General features: G+C 39.2%; 1 protein-coding gene across 1 annotated transcript; it reads left to right on the top strand.

The window, feature by feature from the left end:
* Window positions 1-19,815: 19,815 nt before the first annotated feature.
* Window positions 19,816-23,968, top strand: LOC115676326 (syntaxin-61). Its single transcript, XM_030599204.2, has 8 exons — window positions 19,816-20,057; window positions 20,726-20,806; window positions 21,110-21,223; window positions 21,478-21,591; window positions 21,831-22,021; window positions 23,267-23,357; window positions 23,543-23,608; window positions 23,748-23,968. Exons 2-8 carry the CDS (start codon window positions 20,753-20,755, stop codon window positions 23,856-23,858), a joined length of 741 nt encoding a protein of 246 aa, XP_030455064.1. The 5' UTR covers window positions 19,816-20,057; window positions 20,726-20,752; the 3' UTR covers window positions 23,859-23,968.
* Window positions 23,969-24,429: the final 461 nt, after the last annotated feature.

Raw genomic sequence — 24,429 nt, 5'->3', positions numbered from 1 at the left:
ATCCCGAACTTTGCTTTTTGTGACATATTTACTCCAATGTATTTAGTCCATGGGCATTTTCGTCTTTTTTGCTTTTTCTTTTTTTTTTCCTTTCCGGCGAGGGGACCCTCGCCGGCGTCGAGCGAGGGCAGCCCTCGCCGGCATCGAGCGAGGGCGGCCCTCGCCCGATCTGGCGAGGTCGACCCTCGCCGGCGTCGAGCAAGGGCCGCCCGGGCGAGGGTCGACCTCGCCTGAGTTGGGCGAGGGCCGCCCTTGCTCGCCCAGGCTAGGGCGACCCTCGCCCGACGCCGGCGAGGGCCGCCCTCGCTCGCCCAGGCGAGGGTGGACCTCGCCCGACTCAGCGAGGTCGACCCTCGCCCGACGCCGACGAGGTCGACCTCGCCTGAGTCGGGCGAGGGCCGCCTCGCTCGCCCAGGCGAGGAGAACCTCGCCCGACGCCGGCGAGGCCCCCTCGCCGGAAAGGAAAAAAAGAAAAAAAAAAAAAAAAAAGAAAAAGCAAAAAAGACGAAAATGCCCATGGACTAAATACATTGGGGTAAATGTGTCACAAAAAACAAAGTTCGGGGTTTTTGGTGTCACAAAAAAAAGTTTGGGGTAAATGTGTCACAAATGGCAAAGTTTGAGATTTTTGGTGATTTTTTCCCTATTTTTTTTAACCCGCCGTGATTTCATTTACCATAAAATTTTTGTTGCCACATAAAAAAACCTTCAAATTTGTACATATAGATTCCATCGGATGATTTTTCAACCATAACAACAGCCAACGGCATTTTTATTCCTTCCGATATCCATGGCGATAAACAAAACCTTAAAGGAAGAGAGTAAATATCTCACACGGATATAAATTTATGATTTTTGTGTCACAAAAAAAGATTTAAAGTAAACATGTTATGATGAGCATAAATTTTCTAGCAACATACGGCACCTTTATCTTAAATTTTTTCTTCGTAACATAAAAAGTTTCAAATTTATACTTATATGACCAGTCTCAGCTCCGTCTGTTTTCCGAAGTCCCGCGTAAAGCAGATTTCTAAGGGGTGAGATATTTCTTAAAGTAAAAACGGCATCACGACGATTGACATGATTTGACATTTTTCGTGGCTTTTCCTCATACTGTTTCAGCACAGTCGAAACGGACCTCGCGAGCGTGTGCGCCCCGAGGCGATGCCATAGGGGTGGGGGTGGGGGTGGGGGTGGGGGTGGCGTGGAAAAACGTGGGAACGGAGAGAGAGAGAGAATTCGAGGAAGAAACATCGGGGGTCCCATGTGTCGGGGCTGTCGCTCGTGCTTGTCGCTGTCGAGGCTGTTTCTTTCCATTTCCCCAATTCCCCTTTTTTAATTCATCCCGGGAACGGGGGATGATGGATTTCAATTGGTCCGAGGGTGTTTCTACAGAGTCGCGGGCTAACGTTTTTTAGTTTATGGACCCATAAGTCTCTCTTCTCATGTTCATGAAAGGCAAATATATCATTTCTTTATCGATCCGGCGAATTTTGGCCGGCACATGTCGTTATATGTTGTCATTAGGGATTTAGTGCGGGTTTATTTCACATGAGCAAGGCTCTCTCTCTCTCTCTTGGCAAGAATAAGGTGACCGGATCATAGGCTGATCCATATCGGTCTGTGATGCTGTACATGATTTCGAATGTGTAATTTGATCCCTGAATTTTTGAATTTGTTCAATGTGGTCTATGGACTTTTGGTACATGTTCGATATAGTCCCTGAACTGTACGAAAATATTCAATATAATCCGTGAACTTGAATTAATGAATGGAAAACCATGTTATAATTGCACTCGATTATTTTTTATTCAAGTCGAATTAGAGTGGAAGATTAATGCCCAATCGAGCTCGAATCCTATTTCGAACATCAACACGCGAGTCGAGTCGAGCTCGAACTTAACACCGTTTTTGCTCGAGCCTCAATTCGGCTCAGTCATACATCTAGAAACATTAATAGAATTAGTTGCCCCGATCACTAGCCGCGACCTGTACCTGCTAAATCGCTGGATGGAAAACCTGTGTTGTAAATGCAACAGTTGCTAATAATAGCCCAGTTCCACATTCCTTAAAAGTTACTTCACTTCATTATTATCTATTATCGGAATTTACTAATTATTTTCAACGAGTTGAGATTTATTGTTGCACATGGACCACGTGGGGGTTCATTTTTCAAATTAATTAATTGGTCAAAAAAAGTGTGCGTGAAAAGAATGGCGTGGACAGCTTGGTATGAAACCTATTATTAACCTGACCAAAGTTGGCTTGCTTTGGGAGGCATGACTCATGATGAGGCTTCATCATTTTGATCTGATCAAAGTTTCCTACCAACTATTCTTCTCGTGTCCCTTTCCAGAAGGTCAGTGAAATAGAATCCTTAATTACTCCCATCCGACCCACATTCCATTGAAATTGGCAATCGCGTGATGTTACGGGTTTGCCCGATTTCACGAGTTTGTAGGGCCCGTATGTTTGTCAGGAAATGAATGATTTGAAAAGTGTAATAGAATTCTTAATTGCTCCTATTCGAACCACATTCCATTGATTAATCACAAATTGGCAAGCATCCGATGTTACGGGTTTGCCCGATTTCACATGTTTGTAGGCTCTGTTTGTTTCGCGGAAAATCAATGATTTGAAAAACATTTTCTAAAAAATGGTCGCTTGTGTCGCTTGAAATGATTAATCGATGAATATTGTTATCATCATTGATAATAACTTATGTTTAAATAATTCCATGAACGGTGAAAATATTTTTTGCTCGTTCATTTTTTAAAGTGATTCAAGTGATTATTTTTTTAAAAATATATTTTTCAAGTCATTCGTTTTCTGCAAAACAAATGCACCGATAACGTGCACAAGACGAGAAATGTTAACCCATAAAAATAGGCACGATTTCCTAAAAGACCTTTAACTTTAGGTTTGATCCTAATTTTGCTCAGATTTTTTTTTTTTTTAAAATCCTCTAATTTTAGGTTTTGTCCCAAATTTGCTCTGAAACTTTTGTTGTCTCAAAAAAATCGCAAACTTTAAATGTAATCCCAAATCTACCTTCGCTAGCCCTCCATCCAAAAATTGCTAATAGTTGTTTGACGTGGCATTTCCACGTCGGCAATAAATCCGCATCAGTAATGTGACGTGGAAAATTATCTAAACAACGAAACCGTTCTTTGATATGAAAACTAGGGAAATTAGGAACGACTAACGCCTAACTTTAGACGGAGGGCTAATGGTGTCAGATTTGGAATTACAGCTAAAATTGGTGATTTCTATTTTAGCCAAAAAAAAGTTCGGGACAGATTTGTACTGAATCTAAAATTGAGCGGCTTTTTTAGATAAAAAAAGTTCGGGAAAGATTTGGAACGAAACATAAAATTGGGGATTTTTTAAGGGAATTAGGCCGATGAAAATGGCACATTTGTCTCGTTTCACTTTTCCTATAATTGAAGGGAATTTAATAATGAATTATCGCCACAAAAGTCTACTCTTTTCATGTAGAGCTTACGTAGCAAATCATATCGAATAGAATCTATTAATCCTAGCCTACGGTTGATGTCAAATCGGCATCTGCTCATCATTTTGGCTGGCCTTGGAGGCATACTTTGTGAATACGTGGGATTCGAACCGCAATTTCTCCTCCGAAGATGCGAACTCGTCGCGAAAGGGACATTGAATGAACGAACAGTGGGAATGGGATCGAGTGGCTATGAAAGAGTCCCTCGCACATTCAATGTTTCACCTATTCCTAACTGCCAAACGCCGCCCATTTTAATGCTTGTTGCCACCTTTTGTCGGGCTATCGCGAGAGAATCCGATGACATGCCGGCTTCACCAAATTATTCATCGGAAAGAAAACCGAACGGTTGGTGTGTAAACCGAACGGTTGGTTTGTATTGGTAGAAAGAAAATTAGGAATCGAACATGTCGTACTATCAAAAACCAGTAGAAATATATCTCGCGCAACTATGGACTCGTTGATGATCTCGATTGCAAGAGCTTTGTTGTTGTTTAGGGGAAATTGTCTAACTATACGTATTGTACGGATACCCATTTAATCCTAAACCTTTGCATGAAATTTCAAAGTGATGTAGCTAGCAAGGATCACCTAGAGGGGGGTGAATAGGTGATCTTAAACAATTTTTGATAATTTATGCGGAAACAAAATAAATCACAGTAAAATCTGAATAAAATTCAGATTCAAGACAGATTATAAAGACGGTGCTCTTGATGTGCGAGAATGTAAAGTAAGAGATAAGGGATAGAGAATCGCACACAAGTTTATAGTGGTTCGGCTTATAGCAAGCCTACGTCCACTCTCCCACGCTTTACACCTCTACCTCTGGATTTCACTATGTAATCAAGAGGAATTACAACTTCTGAGTGTTAACACTCTTGTGTATGATATGACTCTCTATCTCACACAATCACTCTTACAAAGTGTTCCTCAAGATCTTAATGTTTTGCTCAGAATGACAAGAGAAATGATTGGAGTATGCTCAGACTTTGGACTTGTTGATTCTTGATTCTGTACTACCTTCTGCTGCTCGTTGATCCTCTTAAATACTCCTCTACTAGCCGTTGGACAGCTTTCAGAGGATCATCTTCCAATCTTCACCTTGGACAGATTTGTATAATAAGGATTGAGTAGCCGTTGGATGATAGATTCTGAATCCCGCTGATTCTGGTCGCCCATACAATTAGAATCTTGGTTTCCATAAGTAGAGCTTTGTCCGTTGTAATGCATTCTTGTCGTAATGTTTGATTGTCAATCAATTTGATTGAGATTGAGACAATCAGAACATTCCTTCTGTGAAATCCATGCCAGATCACTAGCTGTTGTGTTACGTTCTGAATTCTGCGTCTGAAGAATTTCTGTGTCTGATTAATTTCTTCGTCTGCATCTGCATCTGAATAACTTCTGCTTCTGCATCTGCATCTGAATAACTTCTGCTTCTGAATCTCAGAACCTAGATTATGTGGATTTTCAAAAACATACTTGACAGTTTGTAAAGTCTGAATAACTTTCTTCTGAGCTTCCAAAATATACAGACCTGGAATAAATTTGTTCAGAATAAATATCAGATTTACAATAACATAGAAGGTTTTGTCAACTTCAAAATCAATAGGAGTTTTCCTCAACAATCTCTCCCTTTTTTATGGAGACAAAACTTTCTTGCAGATTGAATTATTTTGAAAATAAATAAACATATTAAGCTCCTGAAACACAGATTGAAAGAGCAAACTCTGTTGATATCTGTGTCTTTCTTCCTTTGAATATAACCTGCAAATCTGCACATAATTTCTCCCCCTTTTTGTCATCAGCAAAAAGATAATAATAAAGAGAATAAGGCACTGAGATTTAACTAATCAACCAGTCTAACAATAAGTATGATATATATTACAGACCAATTGAAAAAAATGTGGAGAGAAATGTTGAAAAACAGGCTATTTTTTAGGAGTACGAATCAGTTGAAAATTTTCCAATATTGAGACAGCCTCCTCAATCTTCGAACTGCATTGGCTTATGGCCTTATCCATGTTGGATGAGCACATAGTAATGGCTTCCTCTAATGCTGCTTTATCTGCTGTTGCCTGAAGTTGTTGAGCCTTGGTGTTTTCCTCAACAATGTTCTGTAGATTCTGCATATATTGTTCTAGAGCAGCTTGCTTGTCTTTAATCTCAAGCAGAATAGAAAGGATGTTCTGATTTTCGGATGGCTGACCTTGGACATTAGCTTCCTCATACTGATTGTACCCTGTGGCTGATTCTGGCGGAATCTCCCCCTGAACAGGTGATTGATCTTCAGAAACATGTTTTGCATGAATGAATTCTGAAACCTTGGGATCTGGTTCAGGAACATGTTCTGAGCCTCCTGTTTCAAAGTGTTCAGCTTCTGCTTCATCATTTTCATCATGCAGAAGAATTTTTCGTTTCTTACTGTACACTTTTAGTGGGGTAGGAGAATCAGGCTGCTTGCTGGCTGAACTGGTTCTTTTCCTTTGCTCCTTTACTTTCTCAACTTTCTTGCCAACAGATTTTACCTCTGACTTTTCAGCCTCTTTTCCTTTTACTCTGTCCCTTACATCTTCAAATTTCTTCATTTTGGAGAGCATTCGTTCTCTAACAAACATAAGAGGTAGCATGGTTTCACGCAACTCACCAGGAATAGATATATTGAGAAACATGAAGATACGAGTGATTAAAGCTCCATATGGCAGATGACCCTTATCCTTCTGTAATGCTCTGTACATATGGAATATGATGAGGTGAGGGAGAGAGAAGGATTGACCTTTCAAGATAGCCCAAATGAGCTTTATCTCTGATTTTGATAGGTCAGTTTTTGAGGCATCTTTTGGCTTCAAACAGTTGATTATGATCTTATGCAAGATCACAGATCGTCTGGATAAGTTAGAATAGGAGAGATGGCGCTTTGATCCTTGAGCAAAGTTTGGATTTTCAGAAGCCACCTGAGAAGCTTCTTCAAGATTCACTGCCAACGGAGTAAAATTGGAGTGTGTGGCTCCAATTATCCTTGCCAACTCATGTGCTTTTAAATCAACCTTCTTGTCACCAATAGTAAACTGAATCCAATTTGGTGATAGAATTGAAAGATTGGAATAGAAGTAGGCAGTTAATTCAGCATAAGTATTGGCAGATTGAAGGCAAAATTCATAAATCCCTAACTTCTCAAACAGGTGCTGTACATAAATGCCAGCCTTCTCCAGGTATTCGAAATCCACAGTTCTATTGTTCATTACTCCTCTAGCAAGTAACAACTTGTAGCACATGTGATGCGCAGTGCTTCTGAACAAACTTCCTATTCCAGACAAACTAGATGCTATTCTCACCTTTATCTCAAAAGTCTCAAAAAATCGTGCAACATCATCAGGAACAACAAATTTTGAAGCACTAGTGGACTTAGGGCTTACATGAATCGATTTCTTTTCAGAAGGAGTTGAAGCTTCTCCAACCTTTTCTTTGCCCTTTCTGGAGGAAGTCTCTTGTGGGGTAGAGCGGGTTGGAACTTTTTCAGTTTTACAACAAAACTCAGAGTAGGTTTCAGCGAGATGTTCTTCAGAGAGTAAATTATTGTCTTTAAGACAGTCACGCAGAACCGATTCAGAGGCATTGCTTCTCTTTAACCGCTAATAAGCATTCCATACAAGCTTGATACTTCGAAAACGAAAATTTGTTTTACCGGATGATTTCGGTGGCGACGATCGCTGAGGAGTTATTGCTTCAGAACGGTCTTCAAGATGGTCGGATTCTGAGTCTGAAACTTCCAAATATTCCGCCGATGCAGTAGACTTTGAGTCTTGATTGAGAATACGGGACGATCTTCTACGGGCCACCATCTTGACCGGCATTATGACACTTTTGGAGACGAAAGTTTCGATCTTTGGAGGAAGAAGAGGAGAGTCTCTGAATATCGGAAGGGTTTTGAGAGTAAAAGATCGTACTAATAGAGTTTTGAAGAGAAGGACGGGTTTAAAAAAGGAGGTGGATAAGTTTTGGAAGGAAAAGTTATTTTTAGAAAATAAAAAGATATCCCAAGAAAGTAGGAAGAAAATATACTTTATGAAGCTTAATCAAACGTGATGATATCATAACAATATATTAAGCACAATTTATCAGATAAATTAGAATACATACATGATTTGCTTCCAAAAGTAACGATTATAAAAATATCCTGCCAAAAATATACCCGCCAAAAATTTGAATAAGGAACGTACCTTTCTTTGTGAGTCTGAAAAATGTTCAGACTGAGAATACATGAGTCTGAAAAATTCCTGTCTATCAAACACTTCAAGAAAATGGATAAGTGATGCACAGTTTGTCTTTTATGAATTCAAATGAAGATTTATCAAGAGGTTTTGTAAATATATCAGCTAATTGATTCTTAGAATCAATGAATTGAATATTCACATCACCATTTTGAACATGATCTCGAATAAAGTGATGCTTGATTTCAATATGCTTAGCTCGAGAATGAAGAATTGGGTTCTTTGTCAAATTGATTGCACTTTTGTCACATTTGATTGCAACACTTGATTCTTCAATATCAAAGTCTTGTAATTGCTGCTTCATCCATAGAATCTGTGCACAGCAACTTCCCAATGTTACATATTCTGCTTCTGCTGTAGAAAGTGTAACTGTATTTTGCTTCTTTGAGTACCGGGATACCAATATATTCCCAAGCGCTTGACATGTACCGAAGTACTTTTCCCGTCCACTTTACATCCAATAAATCAAGATCGAATATCCAAGAAGAGTAAAATCAATCTTTGGAATACCAAAGGCCTAACATTGGATATGTTCCAATGTATTTGATTATTCTCTTTACTGCAGAAAAATGAGATTCCCTTGGGTCTGATTGAAATCTCGCACACATACAGACACTAAAAAGAATGTCAGGTCTAGATGCAGTTAGATACAATAATGAACCTATCATGCTTCTATATACCTTCTGATCAACCTTTTTACCATTTTCATCTTTGTCCAGTTTGGATGAATGAGACATGGGAATATCTGTTTTCTTGCAATTCTGTAATCCAAACTTCTTGATAATCTCCTTTGCATACTTCTCTTGGCAAATGAATGTACCATCTTTGGTTTGTTTCACTTGAAGGCCAAGAAAGAATGATAATTCTCCATCATACTCATCTCGAACTCGTTCTGCATATTTTTTGAGAATTCCTTGCAAAGCAATTCGTTAGAGGATCCAAAGATTATATCATCAACATAAATTTGAACAAGTAGGAAATCCTTACCCTTTCTTTTAACAAATAAAGTTGTATCAACCTTACCTTTGGTGAAGCCATTTTGCAGAAGGAAGTTACTTAACCTTTCGTACCAAGCTTTGGCTGCTTGTTTCAGACCGTAAAGAGCCTTCTTGAGTCTGTAGACATAATCAGTCTTTCTAGGTTCTTCGAACCCAGGTGGTTGTTCCACATATACTTCTTCTTTGATATATCCATTCAGAAAGGCACTTTTCACGTCCATCTGAAATAATTTAAAGTTATGGAAACAAGCATAAGCTAATAGTAGCCGAATGGCTTCTAATCTTGCAACTGGTGCATATGTTTCATCATAATCTATGCCTTCTTCTTGAGAATAGCCTTTTGCAACCAGTCTTGCTTTGTTTCTTGTAACTTTCCCTTTGTCATCCAGTTTATTTCTGAATACCCATTTTGTTCCAATGACTGGATAATTTTTGGGTCTTGGCACAAGCTCCCAAGCTTTATTGATTCTGAACTGCTAAAGTTCCTCCTGCATAGCATCGATCCAGCTTTCATCTGTTAAAGCTTCACCAACTTCTTTTGGTTCTATTTCTGATATCAATGCCAAGTTGCTGATATTCTCTTTGTGTTTGGATCTTGTCTTGATGCCATCTTCTATTTCTCCAATGATGAGGTTCTTCGGATGACTGGATTTATGTTTCTAGTTTTTGTCAAATCTTTCCTTCTGAAAATCTGCAGACTCTGAACTTTCTGGTTGAGTCTGTATTGTATCTTCTTTTCCTTCTTTTCCTTCTGATACTGATTGTTGATGATTTTCTGATAACTCTTGAATGTTGGGAGATGGTTCAGATTCATCTCTGTGAGTCTGAATGTTTTCTTCAAACTTTACATTCATTGATTCTTCCACAGTCTGAGACTTTTTGTTGAAGACTCTGTATGCTTTACTTGTAGTAGAATATTCAAGGAAGAATCCTTCATCTGCTTTCTCATCAAACTTACCAGTGTGGTCATTTGGATTTTTCAGAATAAAGCATTTACAACCAAACACACGAAAATATAAAATGTTGGGCTTTCTACCTTTGTAAAGCTCATAGGGGGTTTTCTCAAGAATAAGTCTGAGAAAAGCTCTGTTAATGATATAACATGCTGTAAAAACTGCATCTGCCCGTGAAATGAAAAGGAATTTTGCTTTCAATCAACAGAGTTCTTGCCATTTCTTGCAAAGAACGATTTTTCCTCTCCACAACGCCATTTTGTTCTGGTGTATAAGGAGTAGAAAAATTGTGTTGAAAGCCATTTTCCTCACAAAAAACTGAAAAACTTTGATTTTTAAATTCTCCCCCATGATCAGTTTTAATGCAGGAAATGGAATAGCCCTTTTCATTCTGAATTCGTTTTGCAAATTTTGAAAAATAAGAAAATGCTTCATTTTTATGAGCAAGGAACAATACCCAAGTAAATCTTGTGAAGTCATCAACAATAACTAAACAATATTTCTTACCACCAATACTTTGAATTCTTGTTGGTCCAAATAGATCCATATGAAGAAGCTGCAAAGCACGATTAGTGGAAACATGATGTATAAACTTGAAAGAGCTCCTTACTTGCTTTCCTAGTGTACAGGCATTGCATAACTCTGCTTTCTTGTATTTTAAATCTGGTAGACCTCGAACCGGTTTCTTGTTTGAGATCTTTGAGATTTGTTTCATACTGATATGCCCCAATCTTCTATGTCATAGATCTTCATCTTCTTTGATTGAGATCAAGCAATGAGTGGAGTTTGGATTGACATCTAGAAGATAGATATTGCCATGTCTTCTTCCTGTAAATGTTTGAGAAGAATCTTTGCTTGTCCCTGAGCATGTATCTTCTTGAAAGTTGATTCTGAAATCTGTATCACATAGTTGGCTTATGCTTATCAAGTTGCAGTTGAGTCCTTTCACCAAAGAGACATCATTGATTGTAAGTCCTCCAATTTCAACTGTTCCTTTGTCAACGATTTTTCCTTTGGTATTTCCTCCAAAGGAAACTTTTTCACCATTCAGACTGTATAGATCAGCGAATATGCTTGGATCTCCTGTCATATGTCTAGAGCATCCACTGTCTAGGTACCACTTCCTTTTTCTCTTTGTGCTAACCTGCAAAAATCACAACATCTCAAGTTTTCTTTGGTACCCAAATTTGTTTGGGTCCTTGAGTATTAGTATAAGCTGTCTTAACAAAATCTCTTCTAACAGGTCTCCAGACCTTAGGACATTCATTCTCAAAATGTTGTGGATCTCCACATTTTGAGCACCTGAGTGCACTTCGGCCAACAGGTTTTACAAAATTCCTTTTGAAATGGTTTTTATAAGCTTGTCGAGGAGGTCTTTGTTTTAATCTCTCCTTGACCTTTGGAAAATCAATCAAGCTATCACTTTCCTTCACAAATCCGAGACCAGATTTGTTGTAGTAAGGAATTTGGATAGAAAGGATATGCTTTAAGGTTTCTGAACCCTTTGAAAACTTGGAAGTAATTTCTGAAACTTGCTTTTTCAAAACCGCATTTTCTTTGGAAAGAAAATCTCGACTTTCCTTGACTTGATAAAATTCTTTTTGAAGGAAATCGATTTTTTCTTTTTGTGAAACATCCTGTTGCCTCAGTGATGAATTTTCCTTTTTCAAAGAAGAGATGCATTTAAGAGCAGTCTTAAATTCAAAGCATAATTCATCAATGTAATTTGATATTTCAATAGGCATGTCAGAATGTTTTACCTCAATCTCCACTTTAGGATCAGAATCTGAATCTGAGTCTGAGTCTGACTTAGCCATTAGACAGAAATTTGAGATATCTTCGTCACTATCTTCGCACTCTGTATCACTCCAGGTTTCTGCTTTTAAGGCCTTCTTTGCTTTCTCAAACTTGGTCTTCTTTTTCAGAAGTGGACAATTTGGCTTAATATGTCCACGTTTCTTACAGTGAAAGCATATAACATCCTTTGATCTCTCTGTTTCATCGAAAGAATTCTTCTTCTCAAAAGGCTTCTTACCTTTGAGGTTTCTTCCTTTGATCTTTATTTTCTTATACTTCTTTATAAAGAGAGCTAGTTCTTCATCATCAAGATCTTCATCTTCAGAATCTGCATCAGAATCAATGTTAGTCTTCAAAGCAATTGACTTATTACCTCTGGATTCATTCTCCTCATTCCGTTTCTCAGTCTCATATGATTGAAGAGTTCCAATTAACTCATTCACTGATAGAGGCTTGATCCTTTGTGTTTCTCGAAGAGATGTTTTGATGTTATCCCACTGATTTGTCAGTCCTCTCAGAAGTTTGTTGACTTTCATTGCATCTGGAACTGGTTGTCCTTGATAAGCAAGACCGTTTACTATATCAGTAAACCTGTCATACAAATCAGCAATTGATTTTCCGGGCTTCATTTTGAAGGATTCATATTGACCAAGCAAAAGATTGATTTGAGTTTCCTTGGCACGATCTGTTCCTTCATAAGTGACAAGGAGAGTATCCCAGATTTCCTTAGCTGATTCACAAGCAGCAATTTTTTTATATTCAATAGGAGATAAAGCACAATAAAGAGAATAAATTGCTTTGGAATCTAAGGTTTCTCTTTTGGATATCTCAGTTTGAGATAATGGATGATCTGTTGCTATGCTTGCATCTGCCTTTTCTTTTGAATCAGAAGATCTTGGATTGACTCCTCTGATGATGACATCCCATTGCATGTGATCAATTGACTTTATGAATGCATTCATCTTATTCTTCCAGACACTATATTCCTTGCCATCGAAATATGGTGGTTTGTTGTTGTTCTGTCCTTCAATGAGCCCTGGAGCACCATAGCTAGCCATATAGATCGTTAGCTCAGAAGTAAGATACTTCAATAAATGAGCAACCTGCTCTGATACCAATTGATGTAACTAGCAAGGATCACCTAGAGGGGGGTGAATAGGTGATCTTAAACAATTTTTGATAATTTATGCAGAAACAAAATAAATCACAGTAAAGTCTGAATAAAATTCAGATTCAAGACAGATTATAAAGACGGTGCTCTTGATGTGCAGAATGTAAAGTAAGAGATAAGGGATAGAGAATCTGCACACAAGTTTATAGTGGTTCGGCTTATAGCAAGCCTACGTCCACTCTCCCACGTTTACAGCCTACCGGCTGGATTTCACTATGTAATCAAGAGGAATTACAACTTCTGAGTGTTAACACTCTTGTGTATGATATGACTCTCTATCTCACACAATCACTCTTACAAAGTGTTCCTCAAGATCTTAATGTTTTGCTCAGAATGACAAGAGAAATGATTGGAGTATGCTCAGACTTTGGACTTGTTGATTCTTGATTCTGTACTACCTTCTGCTGCTTGTTGATCCTCTTAAATACTCCTCTACTAGCCGTTGGACAGCTTTCAGAGGATCATCTTCCAATCTTCACCTTGGACAGATTTGTATAATAAGGATTGAGTAGCCGTTGGATGATAGATTCTGAATCCCGCTGATTCTGGTCGCCCATACAATCAGAATCTTGGTTTCCATAAGTAGAGCTTTGTCCGTTGTAATGCATTCTTGTCGTAATGTTTGATTGTCAATCAATTTGATTGAGATTGAGACAATCAGAACATTCCTTCTGTGAAATCCATGCCAGATCACTAGCTGTTGTGTTACGTTCTGAATTCTGTGTCTGAAGAATTTCTACGTCTGATTAATTTCTTCGTCTGCATCTGCATCTGAATAACTTCTGCTTCTGCATCTGCATCTGAATAACTTCTGCTTTTGAATCTCAGAACCTAGATTATGTGGATTTTCAAAAACATACTTGACAGTTTGTAAAGTCTGAATAACTTTCTTCTGAGCTTCCAGAATATACAGACCTGGAATAAATTTGTTCAGAATAAATATCAGATTTACAATAACATAGAAGGTTTTGTCAACTTCAAAATCAATAGGAGTTTTTCTCAACACAAAGTAGTCATCCGGTCAGTTTTCGGCGAAAATCGATGTACCACGTAAGATGACTGACCATGAGTAGACCGCCACATTAATTATTTCCGGCAAAAATTTATCGGAAATACTACATTGAAATTTCAAGTAAAGGTTTAGGATTAAATTAACAAAATTGGAAAGTTTATGACTGGATTGGCACCCGTACAATAAGTTTAGGATCAATTGGATGATGTTTTTGTTGTTATTTTGACCTTTATAACTACAAGAATATAGATTTTCCTCTTACAAGACTAGGTCCAAAGATGTCGTGTTGATCTCTTTTATATTACTTGCTCTTTTAATGGTATCTCACGCATCAGAGGCCTCACCGTTCAGATCAAAGGCAAGCCATCCATATTTAATACGTCCAAACGATTGCGGTCATCACGTCGTCTTTCCCAGATCTGCTAAACTGGGGTGGCCCTAGAAACTTTCGCCAGATCCACATGGACACGGGGATTGGATCGGCGATCGCCGCCACTGCCTGAAATGAAAGTTCCATCACTAACAATCCATTCTCGTCCAACCAACTTAGCTAGCAAAATAAAACTTGCCTTATTTATCTGGTCATGGTACCGGGCAACGATTGTGGTCTGAATTGCAGAGAATCGTGCTAAACGGGGGCGGCCCATAAACTTTCGCCAGATCCACATGGAGACAGGGATCGGACCGGCGATCACCACCACCTCCTGAAACGAAAGTTCCATCACTAACAATCCATTCTCGTCCAACCAACTTAGCTGGCAAAAAAAACTTACCTTATTTATCTGTTCATGGTATTGGGCAACGAATGTGGTCTGAATTGCAAAGAATTGTTGCCCCAGAAACTTTCGCCAGATCCACATGGAAACGGGGACCAGACCGGCGATCACCGCCACTGCCTGAAACGAAAGTTCCATCACTAACAATCCATTCTCGTCCAACCAACTTAGTTGGCAAAAAAAAACTTACCTTATTTATCTATTCATGGTACCGGACAACGATTATGGTCTGAATTGCAGAGAATCGTGCCAAACTGGGGCGGGCCCAGAAACTTTCGCCAAATCCACGTGGAGACAGGGATCGGACCGGCGATCATCGTCCTCTGCTCGAAACGAAAGTTCCATCACTAACAATCCGTTCTTGTCCAACCAACTTAGTTGGCAAAAAAAACTTACCTTATTTATCTGTTTATGATACCGGCCAACGATTGTAGTCTGAATTGCAGAGAATCATGCCAAACTGGGGCGGCCCCAGAAACTTTCGCCAAATCCACGTGGAGACAAGGATTGGACCAGCGATTGTCGCCCACCGCTCGAAACGAAAGGTCCTTCACTAACAATTTATTCTCGTCCAACCAACTTAGGAGTACTCATTCGACCGAAAAAAACTCACTTTATTTATCTATTCATGGTACCGGGCAACGATTGTGGTCTGAATTGCAGAGAATCGCGCGAAAGAGGGAGACGTGGCAATTCCTCTGCGCCACCCAATTGTGAATCGCCATTCCATTTTAGTTTTTTCGAAAGTGGAAAGTTCGTGGATAGACCCAAAAGAAGGGCCGTTGCTGCTTCTAAATTCGTCGAAACAGGCATGGAACCGTCGCCTATGTTGGCTTTTTGCGGGTTTCCGCGTTTTCTCGTAAAATTTGGCCGATCTTTGTCCTCTCTACTTCCCTCCTTTCTATTTTTCTTTTACTCTTTTCTCTTCTTTCTTTGATTTCTTTAGGAAAAATGACACAAACAATATCCAAATTTTAACCCAATATACAATTTGATTCCTGAACTTTTAATTTGTTCCATATAGTCCATGAACTTTAGCCTAATATTTAATTTGGTCTCTGAACTTTAAATTAGTTCAATGTGGTCCCTGAACTTTTAGTACATATTCATCAAGGAAGGCTAAAGTTCATGGACTACATTGAACAAATTAAAAGTTTAGGGACCAAATTACACATTGAATTAAAGTTCAGAGACTGTTTGTGTCATTTTCCTATTTCTTTATTCAATTTTTCTTTATCTAGAGTTATGATTGGACAATGATTGCGAGGTGAAATATTTAGAAATATCTTATAGCGGTGATTTTTATTACGAATATATGGAGGTAAAAGGCTCGTAATTGCCGGCGACGGTCTAGCTTGACGACCCTCTGGCTCCGTGGTGCCATTGTCGCCGCCACCACTTGCACCCTCCTCTTTCTCTCTCTTTTAGGTTCCTTGAAAATTCACATTTTGTAAAAAAAAATCTCCAAAAAAGGATCGTTTATATTGCTTACAAAAATGAATGGATGAAAAATATTTTCATCATTTATGATAATATTTAGACATAAATTGTTATCGATAATATAAATATTTCTTTTGTTGGCTAAATTATTCCAAGCGTTATAACCAATCATTTATAGGAAAATGTTTTTCAAATCGTTCATTTTCTTCAAACACAAACAGACCCTTAATTTTCTAATATTTTATCTGGTCAGCAATAGAGGAAATTACACATAAGCATCAAATTGCCAATCGGTATTGATGTGACGACCACGTCTCAGCCAACGAGGACTTCTCCGTCTCTAATTTAATGGAAGGATTAAATCGAATAAAAAAAGCATCTACTTTAAGGACCTAGTCGCATAAAAAAAGAGTTCGATGATCAAATTGAACAATTTAGAAAAAAATTTAGGAAACTAGGGTGCTTTTATCGGAGATATTTGTATTTGTTAGAACCGTCGGTGCTGTTGCAATTGAATAATCATTGGACAGTGCGAGCGTTGAACCGCTAAAGTGGGGGGTTTTGCCAAGAAAAGATGAACCTGGGGGCCTTTCTCAAAAAGGTTTTTTAGGCCTTTTCTTTTGCCCCCTTCGCTATAAGAAAGAATTTCACGATTGATTACATGACTGATCGTAATGCGACCAATCAATGGTACGGACTGCTCGATATACATCCCAACCAAAATTTGACTTTCGAAATCTTTCACTTTTTATTATTGGCTTGTTTTCTCGCAAGTCGTTGTGAGAGGGCGTAGCTGCCGTGCGATATACATTATCGTTCTCTCGAATTTTTATTGTGCGAATCGGATCGATGCTTCAAATCCATAAGAATTATTAGATTGTACGAGCCTTTGTGTGAGGTCCACATGATCGGATAGTCAGAATGCACCGAGCCTGTGAAATCTAGGTTCACGGAAAAAAAAAAAAATGGTCCTTCGTTGGGCACGAGACATACAAATTCAATACAATTAAGCGTGGTAACTTGGCGGTAAATGAGTCAAGCTATCTTCCATGAGGTCACAAGTTCAAGCCTCTTCCACGAGCGAACATTCGGGCGGCTTATGCCTTAAGCGTATGCTACCTCATGCGGCAAGACTTCTTGGCTTCTGGTATGCCGGTGGGGCTGCGATGTGAAGGGTTCATCAACGAAAAACAATGCAGCGGAATACAGAACCCTAGACAGGATCCATGTGTATATTGAAATCGAAAAGGAATTTCGATACGTACCTTTGCGGATCGAAGATAAATCAAGAATCGATCAATTGTGTCTGGATGAGCGCCCAAGTGTTGCGCCTCTACCAGTATCCACACACACGAACGGAATTCTCCAACGATCCACGTGCTAGGGAAAGATTTTGAAGTTCCTTTTTCTTGAACGCCTTTTGATTTTCGATACTCTGTCGAAAAACCTTAGACAGAGAACGATTCTCTATCTATTTATACAGCCTCATTATCTAGCGGAATTAAAAGAAGTGGGCCGGGCTATTTGGGCCTGCCAAACCGTCCACCATTCAATCGTACGTTTAATCGTTATCTCATAACGCGTACGACCGCATAGATAATTTAAATAGGAGAATAAATTAAAATCTACTTCTTAAGTAGATCAAGGCGCATAGACAACATTAAGTTCGTTCGCTATTGTGTGCGACCCTGTAGGTTCACTAAACATTAGCAGTGTGTCCAAAACTCTTTTGGCCCACAAGTCATAAGCGATCTCTAGCAACACATTATGACTACCTAAATATAGTGAAGATCGGTTTTTCGACACAACCTAATCCACAACTAATATTAGAGTATCAACCTTGATTGATTCTTAGGGCAGACCACTAACACGATGATGGGTTCGCACACCTATGGGTGGATCAAGTAATACGATTTAAATCGAACATTTTGTAATGGGTGTGAAACCTTTATCATGAATTACAAAGGGGTCCTGTGCTAATCGCTCCTTTGCACGCCTTGCACACGCAAAAAAAAAAGAACATGCACCGTATATGAACGCCAAAAAGATTCGGTTGAAAAGTGTACTAAAGTTGAATCTAGTGTCACCTCCGAAAAAGGCCCAATTACAGCAAAAAGGCTAGCGAGTCATACATTGATGGTGGATTGGGCCACAATGGTTCAAGGGCTACTTAGATTGCGTTTGGAAACACTTTGGGGAAAAGCCTTTAAAAAAATGTAAAGAACTTTAAGTTGAAGGAGTTTTTCAAAATGAAAATCGTGTTTGATAAGTTGTAACTTGAAAGCCCATTGCAAAGCAACTTTGGATAAAATAGTGTTTGGAAAAATTATTCTTGCAAGGCACTTTTTCTATTTTTTTATTAAAGAAAAGTTCAAACCCTTCGCCGGAGCCGGCAAAGGGTAGACGGCCGTTGGCGACCCAGATTTGGTGTCGGCGGCCCTCGAGGATCGTCTTGGTAGCACGACCTCAGCTGGCCCTCTATTGAATCACGCTGCGCCTCTCCGAGGTCATGCGAGTTCTCGGAGAGGGCCATCTAGGTCGCGTGACCTCAGGCGGCCCTCACCTGGGTTGCGTGGCCCGTCGCGGCGGTCGTGTGACTCTAGGCGACGATCGCTGGATTGCGCGACCACGTCGGCCCCTCTCCGGTCCGTCGCCGTTCCCTCACAGCCACGCTGTCGAGCTAAGCAGAGAAGACGATGAACAGTGACAAACGAGAGCAAAATCGGAAAATCAAAAAATAGATGAGGGTAGTTTTGAAAGAAATGTTTTTTACTTATTCGGGAGCGTTGCATGCCGAAAAAGCTGAAAGCCCAAGGCAACCTAGGACCCGTCTTGGGCTTTCAGCCTTCACAAGGCCAACTTTCTCTTAATGAGTTTTCTAAAAAAATTTCCCAAACACCAAATTTTAGCCCTAGGAGCTTTGGATGCCCAAAGTGGCTACCATTCTCAAACGCACCCTTAGGTACTTTCCATTCCTTCAAAAGCAATCCAAATACTTTTATATCTTTTTCTTTTTTTACTTCTGTTCTTAATGTGTGGCTTTGAATTTTATTCCGAATTTAAAGCATGTAAGAAAAGGAATTTTTGTCGATGAACATATTCATAAATATAAGGTCGACGAGACGACGATAATGGCCATTGCCGGTGTCTGATTGAGTGACAAGCAACAGATGTTGGCTACTTGAGCGCAGGGCGATCACGGTGGTAGTGATGGCAAGTGGTGATAATGGCCAATATTAATTTTTTTGTCGAAGTTTGAAATATTATCTAACTTTTGAAGAACTATAAAAGATGCTATGTGCGAAATTACATACAAATAGTCATATGTTTAAAAAAATTTCAAGCATTTTTATTAAATAAAAGTCAAAGCGTGAGTGCCATAAAAATTGAAAAAAGTAAAAAATTAATTGTATAGAATTAAAAGTAAAAGTCACTTTATATAGACCAACATGAATTATTTATCGACCTATTATTACTGACTTTTTAGCTTGGTTCAATGCAAAAAGAGTGAAAAAGAAATTAAGTATTTCAGTATGATTGGGTTGGTTGAAGTCAATTTGTCTTTTCGACCAAAAAAAAAAAGGTCAATTTGTCGATTTTTCATTTTTCTGAAGTACTCCTAATCAAGATGATCCTTTAACAATATTGGCTCCCTTCATTTTGTGGAAAATCAATAATTTTAAAAAAATATCATTTGTATTATTTAAAATAATTAATTAATGATTTTTTTTATATCGATAATGATTTATGTAATTTTTTTTCATTCATATTTTTAAGTGATATAAATTATTATTTTTAAAATATATATTTTAAATTATTCATTTTTCGGAAAATAAACGCAACTCGTTTTGGCAAAGAAAAAGAAAATTTTCGGTTTTTTTCCGCAATGAATTCTTTCGTTCGAAACAAAACACTCCTTCTCCGGGAGGCCCAATTTCCTGCATGGCTGATTCGATCGATCGCAGCGCTCGAGCTTGAATTCCTCCGCGAATCGAGTCGTCTCCTCTTCGGCGCCGACGAAGGAAGCGACTCTCGTTGCACGCTGCGTCCTCGGCCCCGAACAAGAACTCCTCCGGCGGCCGGATCTTCGCCGACGGCCGGGAACACCGGATAGCCTGCGTTCAGGTACGGATAGCTGTTCGGCACTCGTGCGACCTTTCGGTTTTCCCGATGCGAAGTTTGCCAGGATGTCTAGTCGCTAGGCGCGGAAGTCCGGAGAGTGTGGTTCGTGAAATTATGCACGGACGACGGATCGGTGGAGTGGAATTAGTTATTGCTCGCGATTTGATTCGTAAGAGGATAGCGCGGGTGCTGTGTTGGCGATTTCATGGCGTGATTGTCGAAATTGTGTGTCGGATGGTGTGGAATCGATGCGATAGATCTTGATCTAGGCACGGAACGAGTGTTTGCTCTGGCGAAGTTGAAGTTCTCTTTGCCGTGTTTCGCTAGATCTCTTTCTTATCCCGATAGTGGAGATCGAGTTTGTGAGGGGATTGAGTCAAATCTTGCGGAGAAGTTGTTTATAACTCAGCATGTCAGCTGCTGCGGTGGCTTATTGCGTCGAGGATAGTTGATGAAGGGTAGATTTGGTGTAGTTATGGATATTGGCAGGAATAGTGTTAGAAATCGAAACGTTTAGGTGATGTCCATTGTCCAATCTAGGCGGCACTTGTATATGTTTTGCAAGTAAACCGGCATGACGCGGTGCATGAATTATGACTATGGGCATGCATGTTCCAATTGATGACCATGCGCTTCCGATGGTAATAAGGTTTTGCTTTGTTCGTTCTCAGGATAAAGACTTGCCAGCTTTCTACGAGATGTCTTCAGCTCAGGATCCATTTTACATTGTGAAAGAGGAGGTTCAGGAAACTGTAAGTCTGTTTCTTATCCATGTGCAATACTTTTAGATATCTTCTAATTGGATCTCTTATTCACCCTTAGTTGATGAACGTTCAATTAGTTCAAACTTAAAATACCGTAACATTCTTGTAGTGCCTTGCTTTCTTACGTCACTTAAATCCAAAGAGCCTTACACACATAGCATAAGGAGACTTAGTTGATTTCTTTGCAGATTTATATAGAGCAATGTCTTGAAGTCTTTTTCACATAGCATAGTAGTGATAGAGACTTTGGATATCCCTCTTAAGTGATGACTTGATCTTCTGTTCGGATAGATTGATAAGTTGCAATCTGCTTTTCACCACTGGGAACGTGTACCTTCGGATAATGGGGAGCGTGGACATCTGACCAAGGAGCTGCTGGCTAATTGTGAGAGCATTGAGTGGCAGGTACATATGCTTGTCGTTCTTCTTTTGCTGTTTGCTTTACCCGCTCAGTTGTAAGAGATCTTCTCTGCTATTATTGACATTAAGTGTCGTAAAAAAGGTCTTGCAATAAAGCAAATTGGTTGTACCTTTCTGTTTTGGGTGCATATTTTCCATTTTTTTCCTGCCTTGTGAACGGCTAAGAGTACATCTGCTTCTTTTCCTTCGATTACTTATATTTTTTTCTAAAAGTACAGGATTATTGTTTCTAAATGTAGGTGGATGAGTTGGACAAAACAATTGCTGTTGCAGCAAAAGATCCTTCTCTGTATGGAATTAATGATATTGAGCTGGATAAACGAAGGAGATGGACCTCCACTGCTCGAGCTCAGGTATATTCTATAAAGCCGCATGCAGCAATTCTCTGACACGATGTAGATATGTTCAATTGGTTCCCAGTGTCTTTTGAAAATGGTCTGAAGAGCATACTGTCTTTATAACACGAGGACTTCAGTAAAAATTACATTATGAAAAACTGTTGTTGTTAACCAAAAAAGTATCTGGAGATAATCTTGTTTGCGTTGGTGTTTCAGCTTCTACCGCACTCGCTAAATGCTAAACTTCCTTACAGGTTGGAGCTGTGAAAAAGGCTGTGATAGTGGGAAAAGAGATCAACGTGAGCATTGCCAGTGCTAATGGGATGCGCCGAGAACTATTGAGGCTTCCGGATTCTAACCAGCCAAACAGATCTGATCAATACGTTTCTCGAGATAATGATGATTTTATAGCATCGGAATCTGACAGGCAGATGCTTCTCATTAAGTATGTTCTTGTTTTTATCATCCTCTCATGCTCTACATTATTGGGTCAGCAAGAGATCTGCTTCTGATATTTATTGGTTTGTCGGTTTATTGAACAAGTAGCAAACCCCTTTGCATCAGATAAGTATATTAATCAAGATAACGAGCCAAAACCTTCCATTTTTCACATTGCTGGAATCTTTACTGCAGTCATTTCTGCGAACTAATAGAGACAATCTCTTTGTGTCATGTGGTGCAACAATAATCTGCACTAACTTTTCCATTGGATTCTTCTAAATCTCACCCTACAGTCGACATGCATTTGGCAACTATGCCATCATGAATCATATCTGTTCTAGAAGTTTTTGGTGCAGGTAACTTTTAGTGACTCCATCTAACTACAGGCAAAAAAGGAACAAAAAAACAGAGGGATGTTAGTTGGTCATAATGGTGGACCGGCTTGCAAACTGGGTAGATTGAATGATTCTTATAGAAGAACACTGTTAGGGGAAGACAAGATGATACCTGTGGTGGTCACTGTCGATATTTTCACATCTTAGAAATAACATTTCCAGTCATCGAACCAATCGTGGAGTACAAAATGTTGGTGTGAGATAATGAAATGCTTAGCATTTTGTGCTCTGTAATTGGTTGCGTGTATGGGGACATGGTCCTCCTGAACACCTATAAATCTCTTCTCGCGGCATACATTCTAAACCCTCCATTGTCTCTATGATCTGGAGGCTTGTCTTGGTGTGATACATTCTCCTTGTGTAGTTATCTTTTGTTTAGTGTTTGTTATTCCTGACAAATTTGCTAATCAATCGTATTTGGTGGCACTGCAATAATATTCTATATTGGATTTTTTTTATAGCTTTTGCTGTTAAATTACTAATCATTCCCTCAAATACATGGTTACCAGGAACTTGTTCAGAAATATTGTATTGAAAGGAACATAGGAGTTTGTCGCTAGGTACTTGACCAAATAGGATCGTCCAGTTCCTATAGAACCTAATTGGATTGGTAAGTAATATCAAGCCTAGACCTCCAAATATAAGACACCCAAAATTCAGTTATTTCAACCACATCATATGATCTTTCAAATTGGTCAAGGCTCTCTTTGATTGCCGCTTCTTTATGGTACTGAATCAGCATTTTTGTTTTTGTTTTACGCCTCGTAACTCTTCCCCAGCCAGACTCGGTCACAATAGCAGTGACAATGTCAGAAAGCTGACTTTTGCTTTTGTTTCTTTTCTTGCTCTTGTAGGCGGCAGGATGAGGAATTGGATGAATTGAGTGCAAGTGTTGAGCGAATAGGAGGAATTGGGCTTACCATACACGACGAGCTTCTTGCCCAGGTCCATCATTCTTGTCCTTCGCAAGAATTGCCTCCGATGATTGTTTCATGTGTTTTTACAATTACAAGCAATCTTGTGTCTCATTTTCACGGCTTTTAGTATTTGCCTTTTCCTGTCCAAATGTCAGCGAGTTTTAGTCCCTTTGATCGGTATTATACTAAGATGTCCAGTCCATGGTTCTTCAGGACCGGATTATTGATGACTTGGGCACAGAAATGGAGAGTACGTCGAATCGGCTTGATTTTGTCCAGGTAAGATTGTCTCTGCAAGCTGGGTTCAAGGTGGAGCTTTTTTAATGGAAAGTAATTTTTGTATAAAATATGCGGGAATTACCACACCGGGAATGATGACTATTCACTTGTTTTAACCCCACATTATTACCTTTTGCAGAAGAAAGTGGCCATGGTCATGAAGAAGGCTGGTGCGAAGGGGCAATTTATGATGATACTGTTCTTGTTACTTCTGTTCATTATATTATTCGTTCTCGTCTTCCTCACCTGAGGCCAAGGGAAAATCTTGTATTACGTTTATACCCCGTGGAAGGGACTTCATTTTTGTGAGTGAATTCTTTTGGAAATGTTCGAGATAAAAAGAGTTGCTTGTTCTTGAAATTTTTGGGTAATAGAGAGTCTCGTATAGTAGAATTCTGTGTTAAAACTTGCAATGGTCATTCTAGATTTGGCATGCGAAGACTAGAATTCGCTGTTGAAGTTGAGGCTTATCACATTGAATGAAGTGACTCAGAAATTTCATTTGGTGATTGAGGGAAGCACAGCATCATACCCCCACCCTCCGAGGCGTAACTTGCGTCTCTTTTGATCAACTAAAGAAACCAATTAATCATGCAAAACTAGAAAGAAAAGGAGAGTACCAAAACCTAATGATGGATGTGGTCCAAACTATGCTTTCTTTCTAGATCTCCCGTGGGTGAAAGCTTTACAGCTTTTTGGTGAGGAGTACTTCCAATTCTCTTTTGACCAAGGTAGGACATACTTTAATGAAAAGTTCTAACGATGTCCGATATCGTGGAAAGGACATCGATGGTCTTAGCCCTTAAGCATTGAATGCCACT

The sequence above is a fragment of the Syzygium oleosum genome, unplaced genomic scaffold (assembly GCF_021117445.2).
Source record: "Syzygium oleosum isolate NSW1041296 unplaced genomic scaffold, Sole_v2.1 Sole_v2.07, whole genome shotgun sequence".
Lineage (NCBI taxonomy): Eukaryota > Viridiplantae > Streptophyta > Magnoliopsida > Myrtales > Myrtaceae > Syzygium > Syzygium oleosum.
This window is presented reverse-complemented; position numbering and strand designations above follow the sequence as displayed.